General features: G+C 48.0%; 1 protein-coding gene across 1 annotated transcript; it reads right to left on the reverse strand.

Moving 5' to 3' along the window:
* Nucleotides 1–599: 599 nt before the first annotated feature.
* LOC6600068 lies at nt 600–7,350 on the reverse strand. Its single transcript, XM_026989322.1, has 6 exons — nt 7,334–7,350; nt 4,562–4,827; nt 3,275–4,503; nt 3,077–3,221; nt 2,402–2,746; nt 600–2,348 (listed from the first exon to the last, which is right to left on the reverse strand). Exons 2-6 carry the CDS (start codon nt 4,763–4,765, stop codon nt 1,959–1,961), a joined length of 2,313 nt encoding a protein of 770 aa, XP_026845123.1. The 5' UTR covers nt 4,766–4,827; nt 7,334–7,350; the 3' UTR covers nt 600–1,958.
* Between the last annotated feature and the right edge of the window lie 14,455 nt (nt 7,351–21,805).

Here is a 21,805-nt window from a genome sequence, read left to right on the forward strand (position 1 = left end):
AAGCTCGAAAGGATTATCGGAATTGAGCTATGGTGTAATTCGATTAATTTACAATTTACAATAAATTGTAATCAATAATTGTCTGAATAATTGTCCGACTTACAGTCTCATAGTCAGGAAACGCACTGTTCTGCTCTGCTCTGCTCTGCTCTTTCGGTATGTATGTATTGTATACGTATGTATATTATACGTGTGATTTAAAAAATGATTTATGTAAGAAGAGTTTTAAAGCTTCAGCTAGTCTAAGAAGTGTGCCAGGTTCTCGATTGGTTGGTCGGTTAAAGGGGAATCGACTGGAAAAGGATGCTCTGGGGATGCACATGCTTTTCCACATAATTTAATAGAGGAAAAGGGATCGCAAGGACTTTGATTATTGTTTGATAATGACGCGATATAAATACATGTAATTATAAATGCTTGCAAAGTTATTGTCCTTTACCGTTCTAAAAACTCGATTCTAAATGGAAATCCGTACATGTTGTGTGTCTGGTTATGTAAGACTAAATGTAGATCCCCTGACTGTACTGTTTCAACTAAAGTCAAAACTAATTGCAGAACTAATTGCAGAAAATGCAAATCACATAAGAAATCTTGCTCCCTTTAACGACTACAAATATCTAGCATAATAATACTCGTACATTTCGTTTGGTTATGGATTGCTATAATCGTAAATACATGCATACTTTGGTTTGGTTTGGTTTGTTTCTCTATGGAATCCATTTCGTATCATATCATCATATTATATCACAATGCTTAAGGGGTTTAACGCTTCTCGATTGAGTTTCAAATTCAACAACGATTGATTGCCAAGTGACGATCTATCTATAGAGTTGTACGAGTAATATATAGGTATGGGTGTATGTATATAACAGGCTCACAGGTCGCTTGGCTAGCTCATACAGCCCACGGAGATAATCATACATATTTTGCTGTCATTGTTCTGTAACGTCACTCCTTGCCAACTCACTCTGTCTTCGGTTTAAGGGATTACAAATCTCTGAGTATATTTTCAGAATCGGGCAATGGCGAAAATATTTTACATATTAGAGCCCCACAGTATTCATAAAATCACAGCTAAGTATACTCAGGCCTCTTCAATGCTTTCGATAAGGAAATTTGTGTGGTGTTTGTGTTTTCTCGTTCTCTCTACCACAAAATCAAATGGCAAGTGAGCGAGAAAAAAAAAACGGAAATTAAAATTAAACGATTCATGCTTCGTTCAGTTCGATTTAAGCGAGTGTTTAGATGGAATGATCAAGCTGACGCCGAATTCTGTTCATGCAGGACTCCAATATATACTTATGTCAATGGATCATCAATGGAATACACAACCATCCAGATATATGTATATATGTATAATTACTTCCCCGGCTGTATGCGACGATGAACGCAAATCTCAACAAGTGCGGGAACTCTCTGACTCTGACTCTAGTCTGGTATATCAAAATGCATACATATGTATAATAAATCTTACATTCGATAACAGTTAGTGCGCGACAATGTTAATAGAACTAGTTAATAGGCTCGTTTGTCCTTTGGTGCGGGTTTAGGTTCTCGATTAGATTATCTCTATTAATACTTTGAGTATATTTGTTTCTAGTCCTATGCTAAGACCCTCCTAAGACTGGACTTGGGGATACGCGTGTACATAGGTAGGGGAAAGCAGTAGAAAAGTAAGAAAGTTTCATAGCTAGGATTTAGTAAATGCAATTTAGAGGAGGGTTCCATCCATCCATCCATCCATCCATCCCAGACGGCACTCTGTCTCTCTCTCTCTTTCTGTTTGCATATCAAAGGGTTCACCAAACAACGGAGTAGGAGTTGGAGTGGGATTGGGAGAAGGGTTTTCCAACTAAATACGCTAAATTTAATGCCTCAGCGCACATCAGCGGTGGAGCGAGAAATCTATCCCATACGATCCCATACGATCCGATCCGATCAGAGGCACCGCACCGGCCTTAAACGATGCTGTTCCGCTTGGCGCTGGCCCGTTGCAGAGTGCTCTGCATGGCGGCGACCACAGCCTCGGCGCCGCCCGTGAAAATCGGCTGATTGACGGCCCGACGGAGGACATGCCACATGGCAACAGGTTTGCGCAGCGAGGAGAGCATCTGATGCCAGTGCCGCAGTCCCTTGCCCACCGCACAGCTGCCGGCAATGACATGGCCCAGCGGCAGAATACCGCCTTCGGTGGTCACGCCGAACACGGTGAGCCTCAATTGGGCCGTCGTCAGGCTCTGGGGTGGCACACTGAAGATCATTGACTCGTTAAAGATGGGGCACCGATCCTTGCGCTTCAGCGAGGTGCGCTTCTTCAGCACCTTCTTCTCGTTGTTCATCAGGTAAACCTGAGACCAGAAAGGGTTGCATTAAGGGCTCACTAAGCAATGATCATCCATACCTTCACGAACACATTCTGCACGATGTCCGCGCTGGGCTGTTCCACATCCAGCTTCAGGTTGCGCGCCTTCACTACCACAATGGTCAGCCGCTCCGCCGTCGGCAGGTAGCTCAGCGAGAACATCAGCTCTCCCCAGCGGGCGTTGCACTTTCGCGAGTCCGACAGTGGTATCCAGGTGGTGATGGGCCGTGGCAGCTCCCCGATCTCCATCTCCGCCTCCCCAATCAGCGTGTGGGCGGGCCCGTTGTGGTACAGATGGAACCAGAGCGAGTGCCGCACCTGTTTCTTCTGCAGCCAGAAGTTGAAGCTCTCGTTGTAGCTGGGCGTCAGCGTCGAGTCGACCACCTGAATGGTTGGCAAAGCGGAAGTTGCAATGGGAGTAAGTGTCAGTGTACTCGAAAAGTCTAGGAATAAAATAGCTTTGTTTGTAACACCCAGAAGGAAGCGTTTACGACCCCATGAAGTATATATATTCTTGATCAGCATCCATAGCCGAGTCAATATAGTCATGTCTGTCTGCCCGTCTGCCCGTCTGTCCGTCTGGGTTGCATATAAGCTCATTTTTGTGATGATTCATGTTACTTCAAGAGAAGGAAAAAGACTAGAACCAAAGAGCTTTCAGCTATCGTAAGGTGGCTCTAAACAAGTAACTCTACATACATAAAATGTACTCACTTTGGTCTGCATGGCGCCAGGGTGATCGGGCACCAGATAGATCCGCACAAACGTATCCAACGACTCAACACTAAAGGGACAAATGAGTCCCTTGGCCTCCAGCACACTCACAGTCAGCTCCATGCCCACGCTGCTGATGCTGCTTCTGCAGGCAAAAAGAGAATGAGTTCCAGTTGGGAATTGGGGAATCTTGCCTACTTGTCATAGTGCAGGCCAATGCAAAGATATCCAGTGATCTGGGTGTAGGGCTGATCCAGCTGGTCCAGGAAGAGGGTGGAGTCCGAGTTGACCGAGTCGCAGGAGATGGCCCGCTCCAGGTTGATGCCCTCAAGGGATCCCGATGCGGAGCTCGCGTCCAGCGACATCTGCGAGCTGTTGCGCCTGCCCAGGCCCAGGCTGAGTGTCGAGTCCTGTCGCATCAGAGAGCGGCCAAAGCTCCAAGTGCCATTTCCGTTCCCGTTGGCCTGGCTATGGCCATTGACGTGAGGCCCGTTCTTGCCCAGCTTGCGGAAGAGATAGTCCTCAGAGATGGTTTTCTGCAGCATGTGGGGGCCCTTGACGCGCTGCCCCAGACCCGTAAATGGATTCGTTGTGTTGTGGAACTTGAGCAGCCGACTGGAGAGGCTCTGCGACTCCACGAAGGGATTCCCATTGTGCTGGGGCTGCGTAATGGCTGGTGTAGCTGCAGCGGGAGTTGGGGCTGGACTAGTGGTAGGTGCTTGAGCTTCAGTTGCGCCTGGCTGCACGTGCTCAATCGACTCGCAGAGGAAGGGATTTGTGCTGGAGTTGCGGCGCTTTAACGCCGGCGTGCGCCTCTCCACGCCGACTTGCACCTGGGGCTCCACTTGATTCGCCGGCGCCATCTCACCGCTCCGGTTGATGCCCTGCTGTAGGGACACCTGCCGCTTCGCAATTGGACGTGGAATGGCAGTGGCCGACAGGTTCACGGAGGCGGAGGTTGTGAGTCGGGGGGGCGGTGCTTCCAGAGGCTGTGGCACCACAGTTCCGCCTGCCCCACCGCTGGAGCGGAGGGGCGAGCGCAGACAGGAGCGGCGATCCGGCTCCGGGCCGGCTGTCTCCGCTGTCTCGGCTGTGGGAGAAGCCAGCTCGTTGACTTGGCTAAAGGAGAACGTCACGGTCTTACTGCTGGGTCCGGCACTATTCGGTGCCGGAGCCGGGCGCAGCGGTTGCGGCGGAATCCCAACATCCCCTTGGGGCAGGTTCCACAGCGGCGTGGTGGCCTCTAATGTGGAGGAGGAGGCCCCAGACCCGGCCACGTTGCCCGTGCTCCCACCCCCGCCAGCAGCTGCCCCACCACCGTTCAGCAAGAGCAGATGCTGGGAGCGATTGTGGTCGTCCTTGTCGATGGTATCGAAGCGCTTGAAGCTGCCGCTGGTGCTCAGCAGGAACTCCGAGCCCGATTGGATCTGTGGTGAGCATTGGTCAATCGATAACAGTCGGTCAGGCGATCGGGCGACAACTTACACTGGCCATATAGCCATTGGCATGGAAGAGCTTGTGCTTGTGGTTGGAGAGGCCGATCTTCTCCTCCTTGCTGGACCGCATCCGCATCCAGCTGGCCGCCCGGTGCCCCAGGCAGTGGCAGGCGAACAGCAGGCCCATGATCAGCACCAGGAGCAGCAGGGCCAGGCTGGTGAAGGTCATTGTCAGGGACGGCACCCTATCCATGCTGAGTGGCTCTTCCTCTCTGCTGCTTGGATGGATATCCTCTACCAGTAGCTGGTCATTTCCTGAAAAATGGGTAAATCGCAAGGTGGGGAAACTCGGAAATGAGTCAGTTTCATCACCATCAAAAAATAGAAACGAAAATAAAACCCAAATGTTTTCATTGGAAAATTATGTGTGGAATAGTAGGGGTTGGGGTGGGGTGGGGTGGGGTGGGTTGGGGTGGGCTGAAAACACTTTCATCTCGCATCGCTTTACCGTCGATACAGACGATTTGCCTCATCAGCGAGGTGTGCGCGTGGGCGTGGGCAGGTGCCCGTGCTCTGGTTCTCAATCTCAAATATTGACAGTTTTCCGAATTGAATTTGTAACCGAAGACGCAGCATTGCCACATCAAAGCGAAGCGGCGAAAGAGGTGTCAAGAAGGGCTAGCGGGCGGTCGACAAACGCTGACAATGGATCACTGTCGCTTGGCAGCAGATTGCCTGCCGGCTCTCCCACACCTAGAACTCTCTGCCCTACCTCTCGTTGCCAAGCACAGCAGAGGCACTCAAGAGTTAAGGCAACGGGACTTAGGCGAGAGTGTTAGCGGGAGTCGTGAGAGGATGCGATGCCGTGTGAGGAGGGAGAAGCAAACACTGACAATGCATTGCACTCTCCCCACTCTCTCCCCCCCTCTCTCTCCTTTTTGTAGCTGGCGCTGCCAGGCACTCAACGGGATTTAAGCAACGGGGCTTAAGCGGGGATTATTTCTCCGGCCGAATGAAATTGCTTTTAGAGCTGCGAAGTGAATGGTTCATTAAAACGTTGTATTAAGTATAATCTATTTATGCAGGAAGGGGGTGCCCTGCCCAGCCCCATCTCTTGTTCAGTTCATTGAGCTTTTGTTTAATTATTCACGGTAATAAATACGTGCATTATAGCCCATCGCCCGATCGAGTACGTACCCTATAATGCACAGTGTGCGGATTATGTTCCATCCCATGTTCCATGGACGCTCCCACATACTCCCCCCTCCACATTAATGCCAGCATAGACATTCCCCACATACCCTCTCCTTTCATTGTGCGATTCCTGCCCATGAGAATCGTCTCTGGCATACTCCGTATAGAGATTCCTTTCTGGAGCCCCCACTAAATGCGCTGCGAATCCCGTCCGCAGGACTTTCGCTGCAATCAGCTCTATCTACCCCCGACTACCCTCTAATTAGGGGGTGTAATAATCGGTTAATCAGCCTTTTCCAATCTTCCGCTCACTCACACACATGCATGCTTCTACTACTACTACTACTACTACTACTACTACTACTCTGACAGCTTAGTAGAACTTTTGCAGCAATTGAGGTACAGGCAGGCAGCAGTGGCAGCAGTGGCAGCAGCATCAGCACAGTGCCACTTTTCATTAACCTACTGCGAGGTCATTCCACTGGCTCTGTCTTTTGTTGCCGCTGCAGTACGGTATTTGTACACATGTGCATATCTGTTACACACATACATATGTACATATGTACATATGTACTATCGCATAGGCCTGAAAAGTGTCACCACATAAGCCAATAAGCGAATATGCGGAAGAGGAAGAAGATGTGGATGTGTACTGCCGGATGGTGACCCCTTTTTCGCGGCTGCTCAAAAATGGGACACTGTGGAGAGCAGACCGTTGGGGGGGTGGGGGGTGTTGGCACAACAAAAGGCACCCAGCAGAAGTAAAAATAAAAATGAACTCTAGTCACGTCACAAGACAACTGTAATCGGTCTCTCTATCCTCCTCTCCCGCTCGCCCTCCGCGGACAGAACCGTCCTTCAACGCTTCGCTCGTCATCTCTCTACCGCCTTCCCACTTCTCACTTCCCACTTCCCACTTCCCTCCGTCACTTTCGTTTGTACTTTTTTGTGGCTCTCGCAACGGCGAATGATGAAAACAAAAGAGGAAGGAAATCAGAAAAGAAATGTTTTTTATGGTGAAATGAAGAGTGTAAAGCAAACGAAAGTCAAAGTAATCAAAAAGTGGCAGAGCCAGAGGTTTGGGCAGAGGTAAAGGCAGCGACAGGGACAGCGGCAGCGGCAGATGAAGATGAAGATGAAGAGGTGCCGTGCCGGCAGAGAAAGAGGTCTACTCATAGAAATAGCAGAAGGCAGAAGCGAAATCAGCGGCAGCGCAAGATTTGCTGGCAGAGACAGAGACAGAGGCAGCGGCAGAGGCAACGGCAGCAACAGAGCAAGATAAACCGCAAGAGGAGGGAGCGGAGCGGTTGGGGTCGGGTCGGGTCGGGTCGGGTCGGTCCAAAATCTAGAGCAAGTTGGCGGAATTGCAAACACATACGCACGGTCACCCACATTTGTACACACACACACACACACACACAACTGCCAACTGCCACAATTACAGTTCATTTTCGGCTTACTAATTTTCGAAGGCAGCAAAAACCAGTAAAGATAACACCTCTTCCGAGAGTGCTCCCTGTCCACAACCACAACAACAACAACAACAACAACGGCACCAGCAACAACAACTACATAAAACAAAAGACAACAACAAAAGAGTACAGCAGCAGCAGCACATATCGCTTACCTTTTTGCTTGGCTTTTCTTATACACAGGGTGCCCCTGTCCCGGCACGGGTAACTGCCATTAACAGTTGTTCATCATTTCACACTTTTAACAATAACTGATTTCGCGGCTGCACCAATAACAGGAATCACACGAAAGCGGAGCACCAGCAGCAGCAGCAGCAGCAACGAGGAAGCAATACGCTGAACATTTTCGCTAAACCGTTTGTGCAAAAAGTCGCGGCCAACTGAGAGGCGAAACAGAGCAAAACAGGAAGGGACAGTAGTAACAACAAAACTTTGGTCTACTTTTTGGGTGACCCACAAGCTTTCTCTTTCTCACACCACTCACACTCGCACGCAACCGATAAGCCGCAATCGATAGGCAGGACCGCCAGGGTTTGTGTCTTGTCCTGTCCCAAAATGAACTTAATTTCGACCTAAATTGAGCTTTGGGACAAGAGATGACTATAAAACGTTTAACCATACCATTTTATACCATACCATAAGCCATTATGGCGGCCATTATGCCAAAGTTATACTATTATGCCATTCCATTATGGCTGGTCAAATCCAAAAAATGTACCATAAAACGCTAAGCCATACCATTATGGCTAGTCGCATCCATGAAAATGTACCTCAAAATACTATAAACCATAGCTGAACGACCGAATAATACATGCATGGAACAATAATACATAGCATGCTTTTTAGGGCTAGGGGTTCGGAGAGTCTGTCTTTTCATGAGCTTAAATAGCTTTTACAAGCCGCCCTTTGTTTTGGAACGATTTTGTTTAACTTCAGAAGGTTATGGATGTTACGATGATTCTATCTATACCTTATACAGGTGAAATTCCTGATAGTCTTAGTTCAATTTTGCTATACTGTGCCCAAGTCGTGTGTCGTGGCACGAGAGCAATACTTGGTCTCTACTCTACCGAAGGGGTAGATTTAATGTGGACTGCAAGCTCCACTTGCCGCTGAAAACAGGGGACTTGGTACAGCTTTTAAGAGCTGAATAAGCACTGTCAAGTGTTTTGCAGAGATGTAACGACTGCGCATACGTAAAAGCTACATATGTATTAGACGAGAGGGTAGATACAAGCCGACTGTTATACACAACAGAACAGGGGATTTAGCTGTGCTTTTAAGGTTAACAGAGCTGTTCAGGGCCTTAGAATAGCTGTTACGAAGTTTAGCAGCGCAGCGCAACTGCAGCGCTGTTACATATATATTGGAGTGTATGGCTGTTAGGCGGCATCCAAGCTAAATCTTCACTTTTCAGCAGTGCCTATACGTGCCAATCTATACATGAGCTGGGTGTCTCTTCGCCACTGCCCCGCAACTCGCTGCATAGCTGTGATGCCATAAGCGTCGCTGTTGAAGTATTAGCCAGGCTATTGCGGCTATTCCTATTTCTGCCGAACTGTTAACGCTTCACGAGTGGTTGGGCTAGCAGTTATATAACGGAGTTAACAGAGCTGTTATAGAGTCAGAACAGCTCTTCCCCAAGATGTTAGACCTTTAGCAGAGCTGTTGACGCTGACACCCCGGCAGTGCTGTTGTTGGGGCATTCCCCTGATCTGTTAAACATTTAGCATAGCTTCTAAGGCGTTGCCGCCACTGTTAAGACCTTGGAATGCCATTACGAGGCTGCATATCTGCTGCTTCGGCCCCGTCAAGGACTCTTACCACCAGCATAACGATGACAAGGCAACACCTCACCTCCCTGCATCCTGGAGCGTGCAACTTGCCCCCAGCATCTAGCTGCAGCCATGACAGCCACTGCCACAGCCACAGCCACTGCCACAGCCACTGCCACAGCCATTGCCGTGTGCAGGTCATGTGGATCCCAAGTAGTAGCACAGTTTGACCTTACGCAATGTTGTTGTTGTTACGCTGCCTAATCCCGGAGCCGAGCAAGGCTGAGCCCTTGCTGGCAGCCCTAATGGGGTTAGATAAATACGAGAAGAACGGTTAGGGGATAAGGGGGATATGGGCTTGGGATTAGGCACATTAAAACTTTGTGCAAGTTCTCCATCGGGCTCATTTCATTGGGCTCTGTGTGTGCAAAGTGAAATTGTTTGTGGCCCACTTCTGGGCCCCAAAAAGCATGCTTTATTAATTTGTTGCAAATGTTTTTCAGCGCAATATTTGAAGGGAAAATGCGATGCATTTTAATTTGGCAATTTGCGGTTTTCATTTGCACGACTGGTCGGACAGGAGAGGGGGGTTTGCTGGATGGGGGATGGGGATGGGGGCTGGGTGGAGACCTATTTCGGGCATTTCAAATGAAAATTCTCTAATGAAAAGCGATTCGTATTGATATCCTTTTGACGCGCCCGGCCAGTTGATTGTCGGCAAATCAAATTGATTATGGCCAACACTTTGGCTCCACTGGTCAGGGCCAGGTCCAAATCGAGGTGGCCAGCCAGCAGCGACCAGCGACCACAGCAGATAAAACAACAATAAAAAGGAATTAAAACAAGCAATGTACATGCCTTTGGGACAGAACAAAAAAAAGTTAGCATCGCATTGCGATGCACAAAAAAATGCAATGCAATGCAATGCAATGAAATGAAATGAAATGAAATAAGGCTGGGAATTGTTTACGGTTTCTATGAAATGTGGCATATTGTGGGGCACGGTACGGTCACGTGGGGCAGGCTCGGTTCTGCTGCTGCTGGGGCTGCTGGGGCTGCTGGGGCTGGCCCGGGGTTGAAGAGTCAAAGTCAAAGCAAATAAATTGTGCAAATTGTGGTAAATTGAAACTGACACAAGCACAACAATTTCCATATCGGTAGCTGTATCTTTGGCTGTATCTGTATCTGTATCTGTATCTGTATCTGTGTGCCGGCATTTGTGTGCCTAACAATATGTATAATAATGCTAAATGCCAAAATGATTTCAAATTCAATTCCAATTGAATTCGCCAACAAAACTTGCATCTACTTGCAACCCCTGGCCCCAGCATCCCCTCCACCCCCACCTCCACCTCCACCTCCGCCCATGCTCTTGCTCTGTACATTGATCAGGGCATTACGAAAAAGTTTTAGGCCATACAAATAATGGCAGCCCTTCAGCCACTGCTGCCCCAGCCGCAGCCCCGTCCACCGCCGAGCCCCACCAGCGACACAGCAGCCCCAAAACTCCTGCCATTCCAGGCCGAAGCCTATCAACCGGGCACGTCAATTCATGAGAAAATATTGCACAAATGCCGAGAGAAACGAAACGAGAGCTACATACAGCACAAACACAAACACACACACACACAAACACACAAAAACAAACACACACACACACACACACACACAAACACAGTCACTCAGTCACAATCACAGTCACAGTCAGAGAGAGAGAAAGCGAGAGAGGGAGCGGGAGCGGGAGAGGGAGAGGGAGAGACAGGCCAACTCGTTGGCCAACAAAGTTTCTTCCCTCAAATCGGGCAGTGCACCCTGGGAAATGTTGCCACTTTTTGTGGCAATTAATAACTTCCAACAATATTTTTGTTTTGTTTTTGAAGGTGGGGGCGTGGCAATTCCTTTTTTTTTTAAGGGGAAAACGCATCCAAATTTTTGACTAAACTTTCCCTCCTAGTAACGAGGGACTTTTTCTTTGCACTTGCATGCGCGATTCGCTTTTTGCGACTTCTTTCTTCTGCTCTAATGTGCTCTCCTTCTGCCGTTGCTGTTTATCTGCTGTTACTCTGCTGTTGATCCGATGTTACTCCACTGCCGATCTTCTGTTACTCTGCTGTTATTCTTCTCTTGATCTGCTGTTACTGCTGTAACGCAGCTGTAACTGCAGTTGATCTTCTGTTACTCTGCTGGTTGTCTGCTGTTGCTGCTGTTACGCAGCTGTAACTGCAGTTGATCTTCTGTTACTCTGCTGGTTGTCTGCTGTTGCTGCTGTTACGCAGCTATAACTGCAGTTGATCTTCTGTTACTCTGCTGCTCGTCTGCTGTTGATCTTCTGTTGATCTGCTGTTACTCTGCCGTTACTCTGCCGTTACTCTGCTGTTACTCTGCCGTTACTCTGCCGTTACTCTGCTGTTACTCTGCTGCTGATCTGCTGTTACTGCTGTTCCCCGTTGCTAGCTTGTGCATTCTGGAACACTTCCGTGAAATTATCTTCTCGGCTGTTCCCTCATCGGCCACAGAACAACAACAACAACTGTTCAGTCTGTAATACAATTCAATATGGAGTCATTTTTGAATGTTAAATGGAGAAGACTTGAATATTCCCCAATATGCATTAAATCTTATGGTTGGAATAGGTGGGACTCATTGCGTAGGCCTCCTCAGAGACTCGTTTTTGTCACAAAATGATACTCGTTAAACGATTAATAATTACACAAAATATAAGTGAAAGTCAAAGTTCAAAGTCACAAATACATATTACATAACACACTGATTTGAATCCATTGTAAAAAATCTCCTTGAATTGTTCAATTTATCTCTTCAACTTGCAAAAACCCTCGCTACTCGCTATTAAACAGCTATTTTTGACATCTGTTAACTTAACAGTGGTGCGCTCACTGGAGATTGATGATCGGCTAAAAATATATTCTTTTAATGAGTTTTGAAGAATGGTTTGTGGCCACAAAAAGTTGTACAATTTCCCATAGTGCAGTGGCAGCAGCCCTGTTCCCAATTCCGTTCTTGCTCCTCCATTCTCTCTCTCTCGCTCTCTCTCTCTCTCTCTCTCGGTCTTGCTCTCTGTCTCTCTCCTCTCCCATCAATTGACAACCCAATTAACTTAGAATTACGGGATTTATATGGGGAAGCATTTCAACGCTTTGTGAACCGAAACTCTTTTCAAGTTGCTCCTCTGAATGAAAAGTAGTTCCCCTCCGTGTGCCAGTCGATCAGGCTTTCTGGTGGCGCTTCTGGTGGCTCCATCAAGAACACTCACAAAACTGATAGGTCCGGCCCATCCTTATCCCATATAGTGCGAGAAACGGAAAGGTATACTGCAATAAGCTGCAATATATTTTGAGAGTGGGAGGAGCTATGTATATGTACAGTCTATACACTCCCCCGACCCCCACAAAAGTTAATTTTCTTTTGTTTAAAATATTCTTTTATGGTCTATTATTTCGTGGTCCAAGCCAAATGCCAATCTTAATTATTTGCAATCTATAAATGTGGTTTCTTAATTGGCAGTGCTCTGAAGCTGTCTATCAATTAGCCCAGATTTGGGGATTGAAAGGTCAAAGAACCTGCTCCAATTTTCGTGAACTTTCGAGGTCCGCGAGGATAGGCAACCAAACCGCAAACACTTTGGCTGTATCGGAGTGCCTGATCTTTTTTGTTGGCGCAGTGTACCACGTACCACGTACCAGTCGCAATCCTATGGTTCGCAATCCCATTGTTTCCACCACAGACGGACAGATGGACGGATGGACAGAGCGAGAGGCGGGCCCCTACCGCCTACCGCCTACCGCCTACCGCCTACCGCCAGGCGAGGCCTTCACTCTAATGAGCATAATCTTGTCGTAGTTGCCTCAAACTGACCCATTGATGCAGGGACTCTTTGTGGGGCATATACTTACATATAGCCACCATTCCCTCCACAAACACACACACACATAGTCGTCTGTGGGAAATATTTGGGCGAGTGCATTCTGAAGCGCCAGATGACGTTGCCTCGACATCGGCGTATCCGTTGCCCAGCTGAATGAATGATATGCCAGTTGCCTCGGACAATGGACCACCTGACTGCTCTGCCCTCTGCCCTATGCCCTCTGTCCTCTGTCCTCTGTCCACTGTCCTCTTTCGTCTGTCCTCTGCACTGTGCACTGTACACTGTGCCCTTTGCCACCGCACAGCACCGCCCCGACATTCCTCCATTGCTATCCACCCGCAGCACACGCATAGAATGATTTGTCAACAAAAACCGAAAACGAGTGACAACGGAAACAAAAAGAGCAGAAAAAGCCCGTCAAATAAAAAACGAAAAAACGACGCAAAAAAAGATTCACCGGAAAGGTAAGGAAGTCCCATTGAAAAGTCCGTGCTTTTGTGGCCGGAATGGCGACTATGACAGGGACGGGACAGGAACAGGGACAGGGCCAGAGACAGGGCCAGAGACAGAGACAGGGACAGAGACAGGGACAGGGACAGAGACAGGGATAAAGATGTGAATGAGGATGTGGCTGTAGATGAGGACGGGGATGGGGGATGAGAGCTGGTACTATTTGTCAGAGCTCCATCTATCCACAGACATGTGTACTCGATGCCCATAGATGTCAGCCAGATGGACTCTTTCTGCGCCTTCCCATCGGCCAGCGCTGTTCGAGTACGAGTATATATATCGTTGGTCGGATCACTGGCGACAGCTGGGCTGACTTTTGTGGCGGTGTATCCATTACTAATGACGGCTGTGACTGATTTGCCCTCACTCGAACTCGCTCGGATGCTGTATCTACGACTCTGCTCTCCGGTGTGACAAAGTTGTTTGCCATTGATTAGAGAGTGTGACTTGACTTGAATAGTACCTTGACTCTATCTCTGCCACCTCGAAATCTGACTGCGACGACTGACAAGTCAAGACTGTGAATGGAAATTGATTTGCATGTGATTGGAACTTGACTAAATGGCTGTGACTAGAATCGATCGATTCAGTAAATAAAACCTATTCTATATCGTTTGCCAGACTTCAAATGAGGACAAGCTTTGCACTTACTTACTTATACATTAACTGGATAGGAGTGGATCATCTTGTTCGCTCATTCCAGTGCCCACTGTACCGTACCGAAACCTTAGCTCGCGCTTTACATTGCTTCGCTGCCGCTTCCGACAAGCAGCATCATCGAAGCCGAAGCAAAGATGAATTTAGTAATGACGCCGTCACCACATCTGCTCTCTTTCAAGGACCATCCTTTTGTCAGTATGCATGCAAACGTGCAGAAGGTACAACATTTGCTCTCTCTCTCTCTCTCTCTTTTCTCTCTGAGAGCCGCGAGAGAGACTGTTGAAAAAGTGGATGGTCCTCAGCACAGCGGACGACGTCACCTCATTACGAGTACTAAATTCATAGTGATCCAAGCTGGTCTCGCACTCTATCTCTCACGATCCCTAATGATTTTCGGGTCCAAAGAGTATAGACAACCAAACAGAGCATAAAGAAAGACCCGAAAGAGAGGGAATCCTCCGCCTGGAATACAAACTTTCATCATGATCCAAGCTGCTCTCGCACTCTATCTCTCCCGATTGGAGATCGCATTTGGTCTTAAACAAGCACTAGTCTTCCAGGGAATCGTCACACATCTTGAATCCTATATCCTATATGAGTCTTGGAATGTCACAGTGATTGTGATTAATCCTTCGAATGGGAATGCGATGAGACTTGATTTCGAATATGATTAGATGAGAAAACTTGAGGTGACTCAGCAGTGATACAGTTGTGAATACAGTGGGTTTAGTCTGAAGAAACATATGATTAGCTCGGACTATGCCAGTGACAGTGATCCAGAATCGAATCGAACTAAAGCCATGGCCACAAATTGTCGGTGCATCTGTGAACGGGAATTTCTCCCAATTTTAAATCGGACTTTAAATTAAAGCGGAACTCGTGTGAGCTGGTCGTCTGCCCTCTGCACGTCCACGTCCACGTCCTCCCACTGGATTGTTCCAATTTCCAACAGTCATTCCCTTTATCCGCCGCCCCACGCCCATTCCGACAGTCCATTGATAAGAGAAGGCAAAGAAAAACAGGGCATACTTATGTGGGCGGGGGCCAAGTTATTAAAATCAACAGCCATAAATTAGCATATTTTATGTTTGTCTAAATATGAGCATCCCATTCGAGGCAGCCGTACAGACCCCACCCGGGTCCCGGGACCCGGAACCCGGAACCCGGAGCCCGGGGACCAGCGACCGGGGCCCACACCCAAAAGCTGAGCGAATGTGTGAAGTTTCGGCCTGTCGCATGTCCGAGGATGTCCTGCGATGTCCTTTCTGGGGAATGCAGGCCCTGCCAGACCCGAAAACGAGACTTCAGTCGAATCCAGAGCAAAGCAGAGCAGAGCAGAGCAGGCCAGAGACTGGACACCGAATACGAGTGCCATAAGCACATAAATCAGGACAAAGCAAAGACAAGAGTTGCACCACCATCCCCATCCGCCCCAGCAGTACAGCATCATGCACCCTCTCTTCCATCTGACCAGCAGCACCCACCCAAGGGAAATGGCAATGTGGGGAGCAAAGGGGGAGACTGGAGAGTGGAGAATAAATGGGGGACTCTGCCAATGGACAAACAAGTGAGAATTTTACATTTTCCTAGCCAAAAAAGAATTTATGCAAAACAAATGTCAACAATGAGGAAAGGAGCTGCAGAGAGGGGGTGAGGCTGGGGAATGGGGAATGGGGCTGCAACTGCATCTTTGTGCTTATTCGAAATCACTTGCAAATAGCATTGTCGATAATCCCCAAAAACATACAATACAACATATATAATATATCTCGAATGTTATTTTGGTATTCTAGGCGATGGCAATGCTGGAAGATTTCTGCAAATTGTACATAAATATAAACATTGTTTGTCTTTTGCAATCCATTGCGCCACCATTCGATACTTTGATATACAGCCGGCTAATCCTTCTTGAGCCATGAGGAAATTTGGAAAAATATCTGGCAAAAACAGCAATCGATTCTTGAAAACAAATTCAATTTGAACTTGGACTTTCAAAGACCGGCTTAAAACTTTATATATCGATACATCCCTGGCTGAAAATGCATCCCAAATCACCCACGCCCCACAGCAGGAGAGTCCAGTCAACAGTCCACCCCAAGCCGCGCACTTTGCGGGTCCACAATGCGACATTATCTGTTTTAATTGCATAATAAAGCACTTTTAATGAGGTTTTTATATAAGACCCAGCGACCCAGGCACGGCCACGCCCACGCCCACGCCCACGCCCAGGCCCGTGCCCATGTCAGCGGCCACGCCCCTGCCGCCTAACAACCGCAAAAGTCGTAAAGTGTGAGATGTGCATGAGAGCAGTGCCGTTGGAGGAGGAGGAGGAGTGCCGCAGATGTGTTCAGATGGAATTCGGTTATACCAGATCAGCGGGAAGAGGGGGTGGGTGGGTGGGAGTGGTACTGGTTGTGGGGGGGGGAAACGAGACGCGCCAAACATAAAACAGAATCTCATTTAACAAGAAAGAAAGAATCGCCTCAGGGGCCGAAGCTCTTTATACCCTTTCAGATCTATCGCATGCACTCATCGTATCCTATTTGGGTTCTAAAACATACAAAAAACTTTCGTGTAATAAATTATGCAATCCAATAGAGTAGATTTCAGTTCCAGATCTACGATTTTGTAGCTACTTCCTGGGATATACTGCGCTTTACATAGGAATGGGGGGAAATTGTATATCGTTTATCGTTTATCGTTTATCGCTTATAACGAACAGATAATATAACAGAGGATTTTTCTGTCTGGCTTCCGAAGATTTCTGCGACCCTCTGCAAGGGTATACAAAAACATCTCGTGAAAGAGGGTACGGTACCAGAAAGGCGAGAAAGGGGTAAGGGGTGATGATGATAATGGGGTGTGGAGGGGGGGGAGGGGCGGATGAGGCGGGTGACAAAAACTTTGGCTGTCTATAAGCTGCCCATACACACTGAAAGACACACACACACACACACACACGCACAAGCAGCAGAAAAAGAGCGAAAAACAAAAAAGGAAAGGAAAGAGTTCAGAGAGCGGGTGAAAAAGTGTAAAACTTAATCCAAGTCCAGCGAAGCTGCAGGCACGCAATGTTAACTTTGGCTTAGGGATGGCCTCAGCAGAATGCAGGGGGGGGTAGGGAGGGGCATCGCAATAGTGTGTGTGTGTGTGTGTGTGTGTGTTATGAGAGCATATAAACGACCTTCAGCCTTCAGCAACGGAAGCAGCGGGAGCTCTGGCGCTGTGTTTGTGCTTCAATTATGCCAAAAATGCGCACTGACACGTAAAAATAATGCATACTTGAAGGCGCGCCACCAAACCGCACACTACGACACACACACACACACACACACACACGAACACAGAGAGAGAGAGGCGACAGAGTTGACAATGCCCGAGGAGAGGCTTGCCAGATGAACGGACGAACGGACGAACGGACGAACGGACGGCTGAGCAACCATGGCAATGCATATAACATTTTAATTTCCTGCTTATTAGCCAGGCCACGCCCGCAAAAGGCAAACTAAAGCAGGGCCCCGTTACCACACCTCGTCTCACCTTACCACATCACACCACAGCATACCAGCACACCATCCACTGCCACTCCCACTGCCACCACACACGCAAACAACGAACGCCCGCAGCAACCGCAACCACACAGTACGGGGTTAAAGGAAGTCCAGGGGAAGACCTGCAGGAAGACCTAGAAATGCAAAAGTTTCGACTCGCAGATTACCATTACCACCCAGCTCTGAAACTGAGATTCTTGACCAGCACATGATTGCGGGGTCGGGGTAGGCTTTCCACATCCACCACATAACTAATATGCATATCCCTAAGCTCTTTGGGTACCTATCGGGTAAGAAAATGGACAACCGCATGACAGCCGATTACCGAACCATTCAAGAAACTATAATTTACTAGAAAAAAGAGCATTCAGCTCGAGTAATCAGCTTCGGTGGAGGGAGGGAGGGACTCGGTGTTTCCAATTGTCATTCCATCAAAATGCTTAATTCCCATAACGGACTGTATCCCGAAATTTCGGTTTTTTCTCTCGCTCACTCTCCATTTGATTTACCGGTAGAGAGAACAAGAAAAACAAGAATTCGATTGAAGACAGCCATGAGAGCCTTCAACAAAGAAATTCTGCATTCTGATGACTGCATTTTGGTTCTTGATTAAAACGGACAAGAAACTCGGTTCAAGAAATATGTATATATAAAAAATACATAGTTTTCACACACAAAAGCTAGTGTGTATTTTGCAACCCATCATTGCGTCATAAACTATCCATAATTGTAGTTGCATACATATGTATGTATGGTATGTATATTGATAAAGAACCATGTTAATCCGAAAAAGTGCAGTTCCTGATGGAAAACAAAAAGAACAAAAGCCTCCCGCAACCGTGCACAGAAATCTCACAGCTTGCAGCATATGGAACACCCTACTGTAAAGGATTATACATAAGTACACCTTGGAACTGCAGTGGCGAGGGGGCAGTGCAGGGCACGGGAAAAACATAATGAAAGCAGACGAAAATGGCGTATTTATGCAAGGTGCGGTTTTCCTAGAGAAAATTCTCACAGAAGTTGCCCAATTTGTTTCACTGGCGTTTGTGCGGGGGCCACAAAGGAAGCTGGAGCGAGAGATGGTGAGTGTGAGTGTGAGAGAGCCGGAGTGCTTCACCTCGTATTACTACACTTTGCGGCAGAGCTTAATCTGAAAAGTAAAGTAAAATAAAGCAAAAGTAGAGCATTTAAAGCAGAGGAAATGGCACTGGCAGTGGCAGCGGCAGCGGCAGCGGCTTAAAGCAGCGGCAGAGCTCAGGCAGCGGCAGCGGCAGCGGCTTAAGGCAGTGGCAGTGGCAGTGGCAGTTGCAGCGGCAGCGGCAGCGGCATGGCAACAGAGTTGCCAGCGAAACGAATCTACCCCGTGACCCAAGCGACTAACGGTATATGCGAAGATGCAATGGCAAAGATACAAGAGGCTGACAGAGCGAACGCTCTATATATGTACATATGTACACATGTCTGTGGTGTGTGTGTGTGTGTGTGTGTGTGTTTGTGCACGGTCGTGTGCACATGTGTGTGTGTGGGATGCGTTTTGTTTGTCATGAGCGCGGTTGGCATCTAGCCTACTACCCCACCCTTCAACACCACACCCCACCCCAGCCAGTTTTTCATTACACTCTCTGTCCAATGCAGCAAACGAAATTTTTTTGGATGCGCCTCACCGCGCCGCGCATTGCTTCTTGCCAAAAGGCGGCTCGGCTTTTTCTACTTTACCCACACATACACACGCACACAATGCACACACGATATAAATCACCAGCGCACACACACACACACACACACACACACACTCAGTCTGTCAGTGTCGTCGTGGCTAGAGCGGTCGAGTAAGTGGAACGGGAGAGCAGGAGAGGGACCTAAATGTGCTGAGCAAGTCTCAACTCTTGGCCCCCACTCGTCTACGGCTCTGTCGACTCTGGATAAGACTAACTGCCGCTGCCTGCTGGCTCTCCCGCTCCCCCGCCCCGCCACTCCTTTGCGATGAATTTACCCCTATAGCCACTAAAATGTTGATAATTGAATTTACACGTGAATGATCACAATCTTGAAGCCTTTACTAGGTTCTACCAACCCCCTCCCCCCCCGTTCGCAGCCCCTGCCCACAACACCCACACACCAGCGGAGCAGAGCCCGTAGAGGAGGGAAAGGAGAGTCAGATTGCAGTGCAATTTGGCAGAGGCCAAAGCGAAAAGCCAGAGCCAAAAGCAGCCAAACCATGTCCTGCACCGCCGCCACAGGCCCAAGTAATTATGATCGTAAATTGATTAAGCAACGAGGAGCAGCAAGCCAAAGAGAGAGAGAGAGAGAGAGAGAGAGAGAGAGAGAGCAGCACAGCCAAAAGAGGTACAGAGCGCATAACGAACGAACAACGGGGTTAATGGAATTACAGTTATGTAAGCGCTGTCCTCTTGTTCTCGCTCTCCCACAGCCGCAACTGCACTGCCGCTGAAAGAGATTTGCATATTCGTGGATCAGCTTAATGACCAGACCCAGAGAGAGAGAGAGAGAGAGAGAGAGAGAGGGGGAGAGAGTTACAATGTCTACAAGAGAAAGCTAAATTCAAGACGGTATACGGTATGAGCTTCGCTCCTCAATTATGAAATTTTAATGCGTTTTAGTGATTAAGGGATTTGCTCTAAGATTCGTAGGCACTTGTGAATTCCTGCCTATTCCCCCAATCTGTTCCCGAATACGGTTCCTGCAAAAACAGAACTGGGTCATTCCAGCAACTGAATACCCCCAAAAAACAATCAATTAGAAAGGGCGAAATAATGACACCCCACTGCTCTGATCACAGCCATCAATCAGACAGAGATAGCCATGCATGTGTGCATGTGTAAGTGTGCGAATGCCCGCACTCTTCCAACCGATACGATCCGTTATGCGGCAGCAAACTTGACGGAACGGAACGGAACGGAGCGGAGCGGAATGCTCATTTCATATCAAATTAATTTGCCTAAAATGTAGAACACAAATCTCGACTGCAGCACAGACAACAACAAGGGCAGGAACAGGAAGAATAATGAGAAGGAGAAGTAGCGGCAGTGCCAGGAAATGATGAAGAGGAATGTAATGAAGGAGCTGTAACAACAACAACAACAACAACAACAGCCGCAGCAGCGGCAGTAAAAGAAGACATGTGAGATTGATGACACAATCAAACAGGTATGAGGGAGAGAATCACATTCATAAAAGCAGGCAAGAGTTGAGTGTGCAAGCGAGAGGGCCAGAGCCGCGATGCAGTTGTTATGCGGCGCGGTGGAGTGTAGTAGTGCGGGGCACAGGGCCTTGCCAAATGGAAAATGGATTTCACTATTAATTTCGCTGACGACGACGACGACTAGGACGAGGCCGACGACAAGGACGGAGAGCACGTTGACGACATCAAAAGCGAAGCATCCGACTTGACAGCCAGGATGCAGATGCAGATGAGGACGCTGCCGTTGCTCCTGCTCCTGCTCCTGCTCCTGCTTCTGGTCTACTATGTCTGCAATGCGCCGGACCCGCTTCCTAACCATGTCAGCTATGCTCATAGCCCATGCCCGGGCCTTGCTTTCCCCCCTCCATTTCTTTCCTTTCCATTCCTTGCCTTTCGCTTTTATGGCGCGCGGCCCACAGCCAGCGCATCGCAGAGCAGCGCAGAGCAGCGCAGCGCAGCACAGGCACACCTATTTTCAAAAGGGATTTCCAGCTTTTGCGGTAAAATGAAACAAAACACACAAAAAAAGAGAGAGAGAGAGAGAAAAAAAAGAAAACTAACGGCAACTTGGCTCTTTGTTATTTGGGCGTTTTGCAAGTTTTATTTTTCTTTTTTCTTTTTTTTTTGTTGGTTCTTTTGGGTTTGTCGTCGTCGTCGTCATACAAAATAAATGGAATATCTTCGTGCCATGCTCCGCCTCTATCCCCCTCATCTAGAACCAGCTTCTCTGGCTCTGTCGCCCATCCACATCCAGGGTTTCACTTCCACTTCCACTGTTTCTTCGCCTTCCTCTTCTATCCGTCATGCCATAGTTGGCGCCGTGAGCTTTTTATACCCTATTCTTTTGGGTAAACCTAATATAACCCAACCCACGAAAGCATCTCTAATTTCTTGTATTATAAGAACATTTATGTATGTACAGTGCACTCATGTCCTTATTAGTCAAGGGATACCCCCGTGGTTGACCAATAAGCAACTCCGGAATTAAGCAAATGTTTTTTTCCATAATATGATGAAAAAACAAAGTGACACCATTTGCACTT

Source organism: Drosophila persimilis, unplaced genomic scaffold (genome assembly GCF_003286085.1).
Source record: "Drosophila persimilis strain 14011-0111.01,24,50 unplaced genomic scaffold, DperRS2 tig00000232-arrow-arrow-pilon, whole genome shotgun sequence".
Lineage (NCBI taxonomy): Eukaryota > Metazoa > Arthropoda > Insecta > Diptera > Drosophilidae > Drosophila > Drosophila persimilis.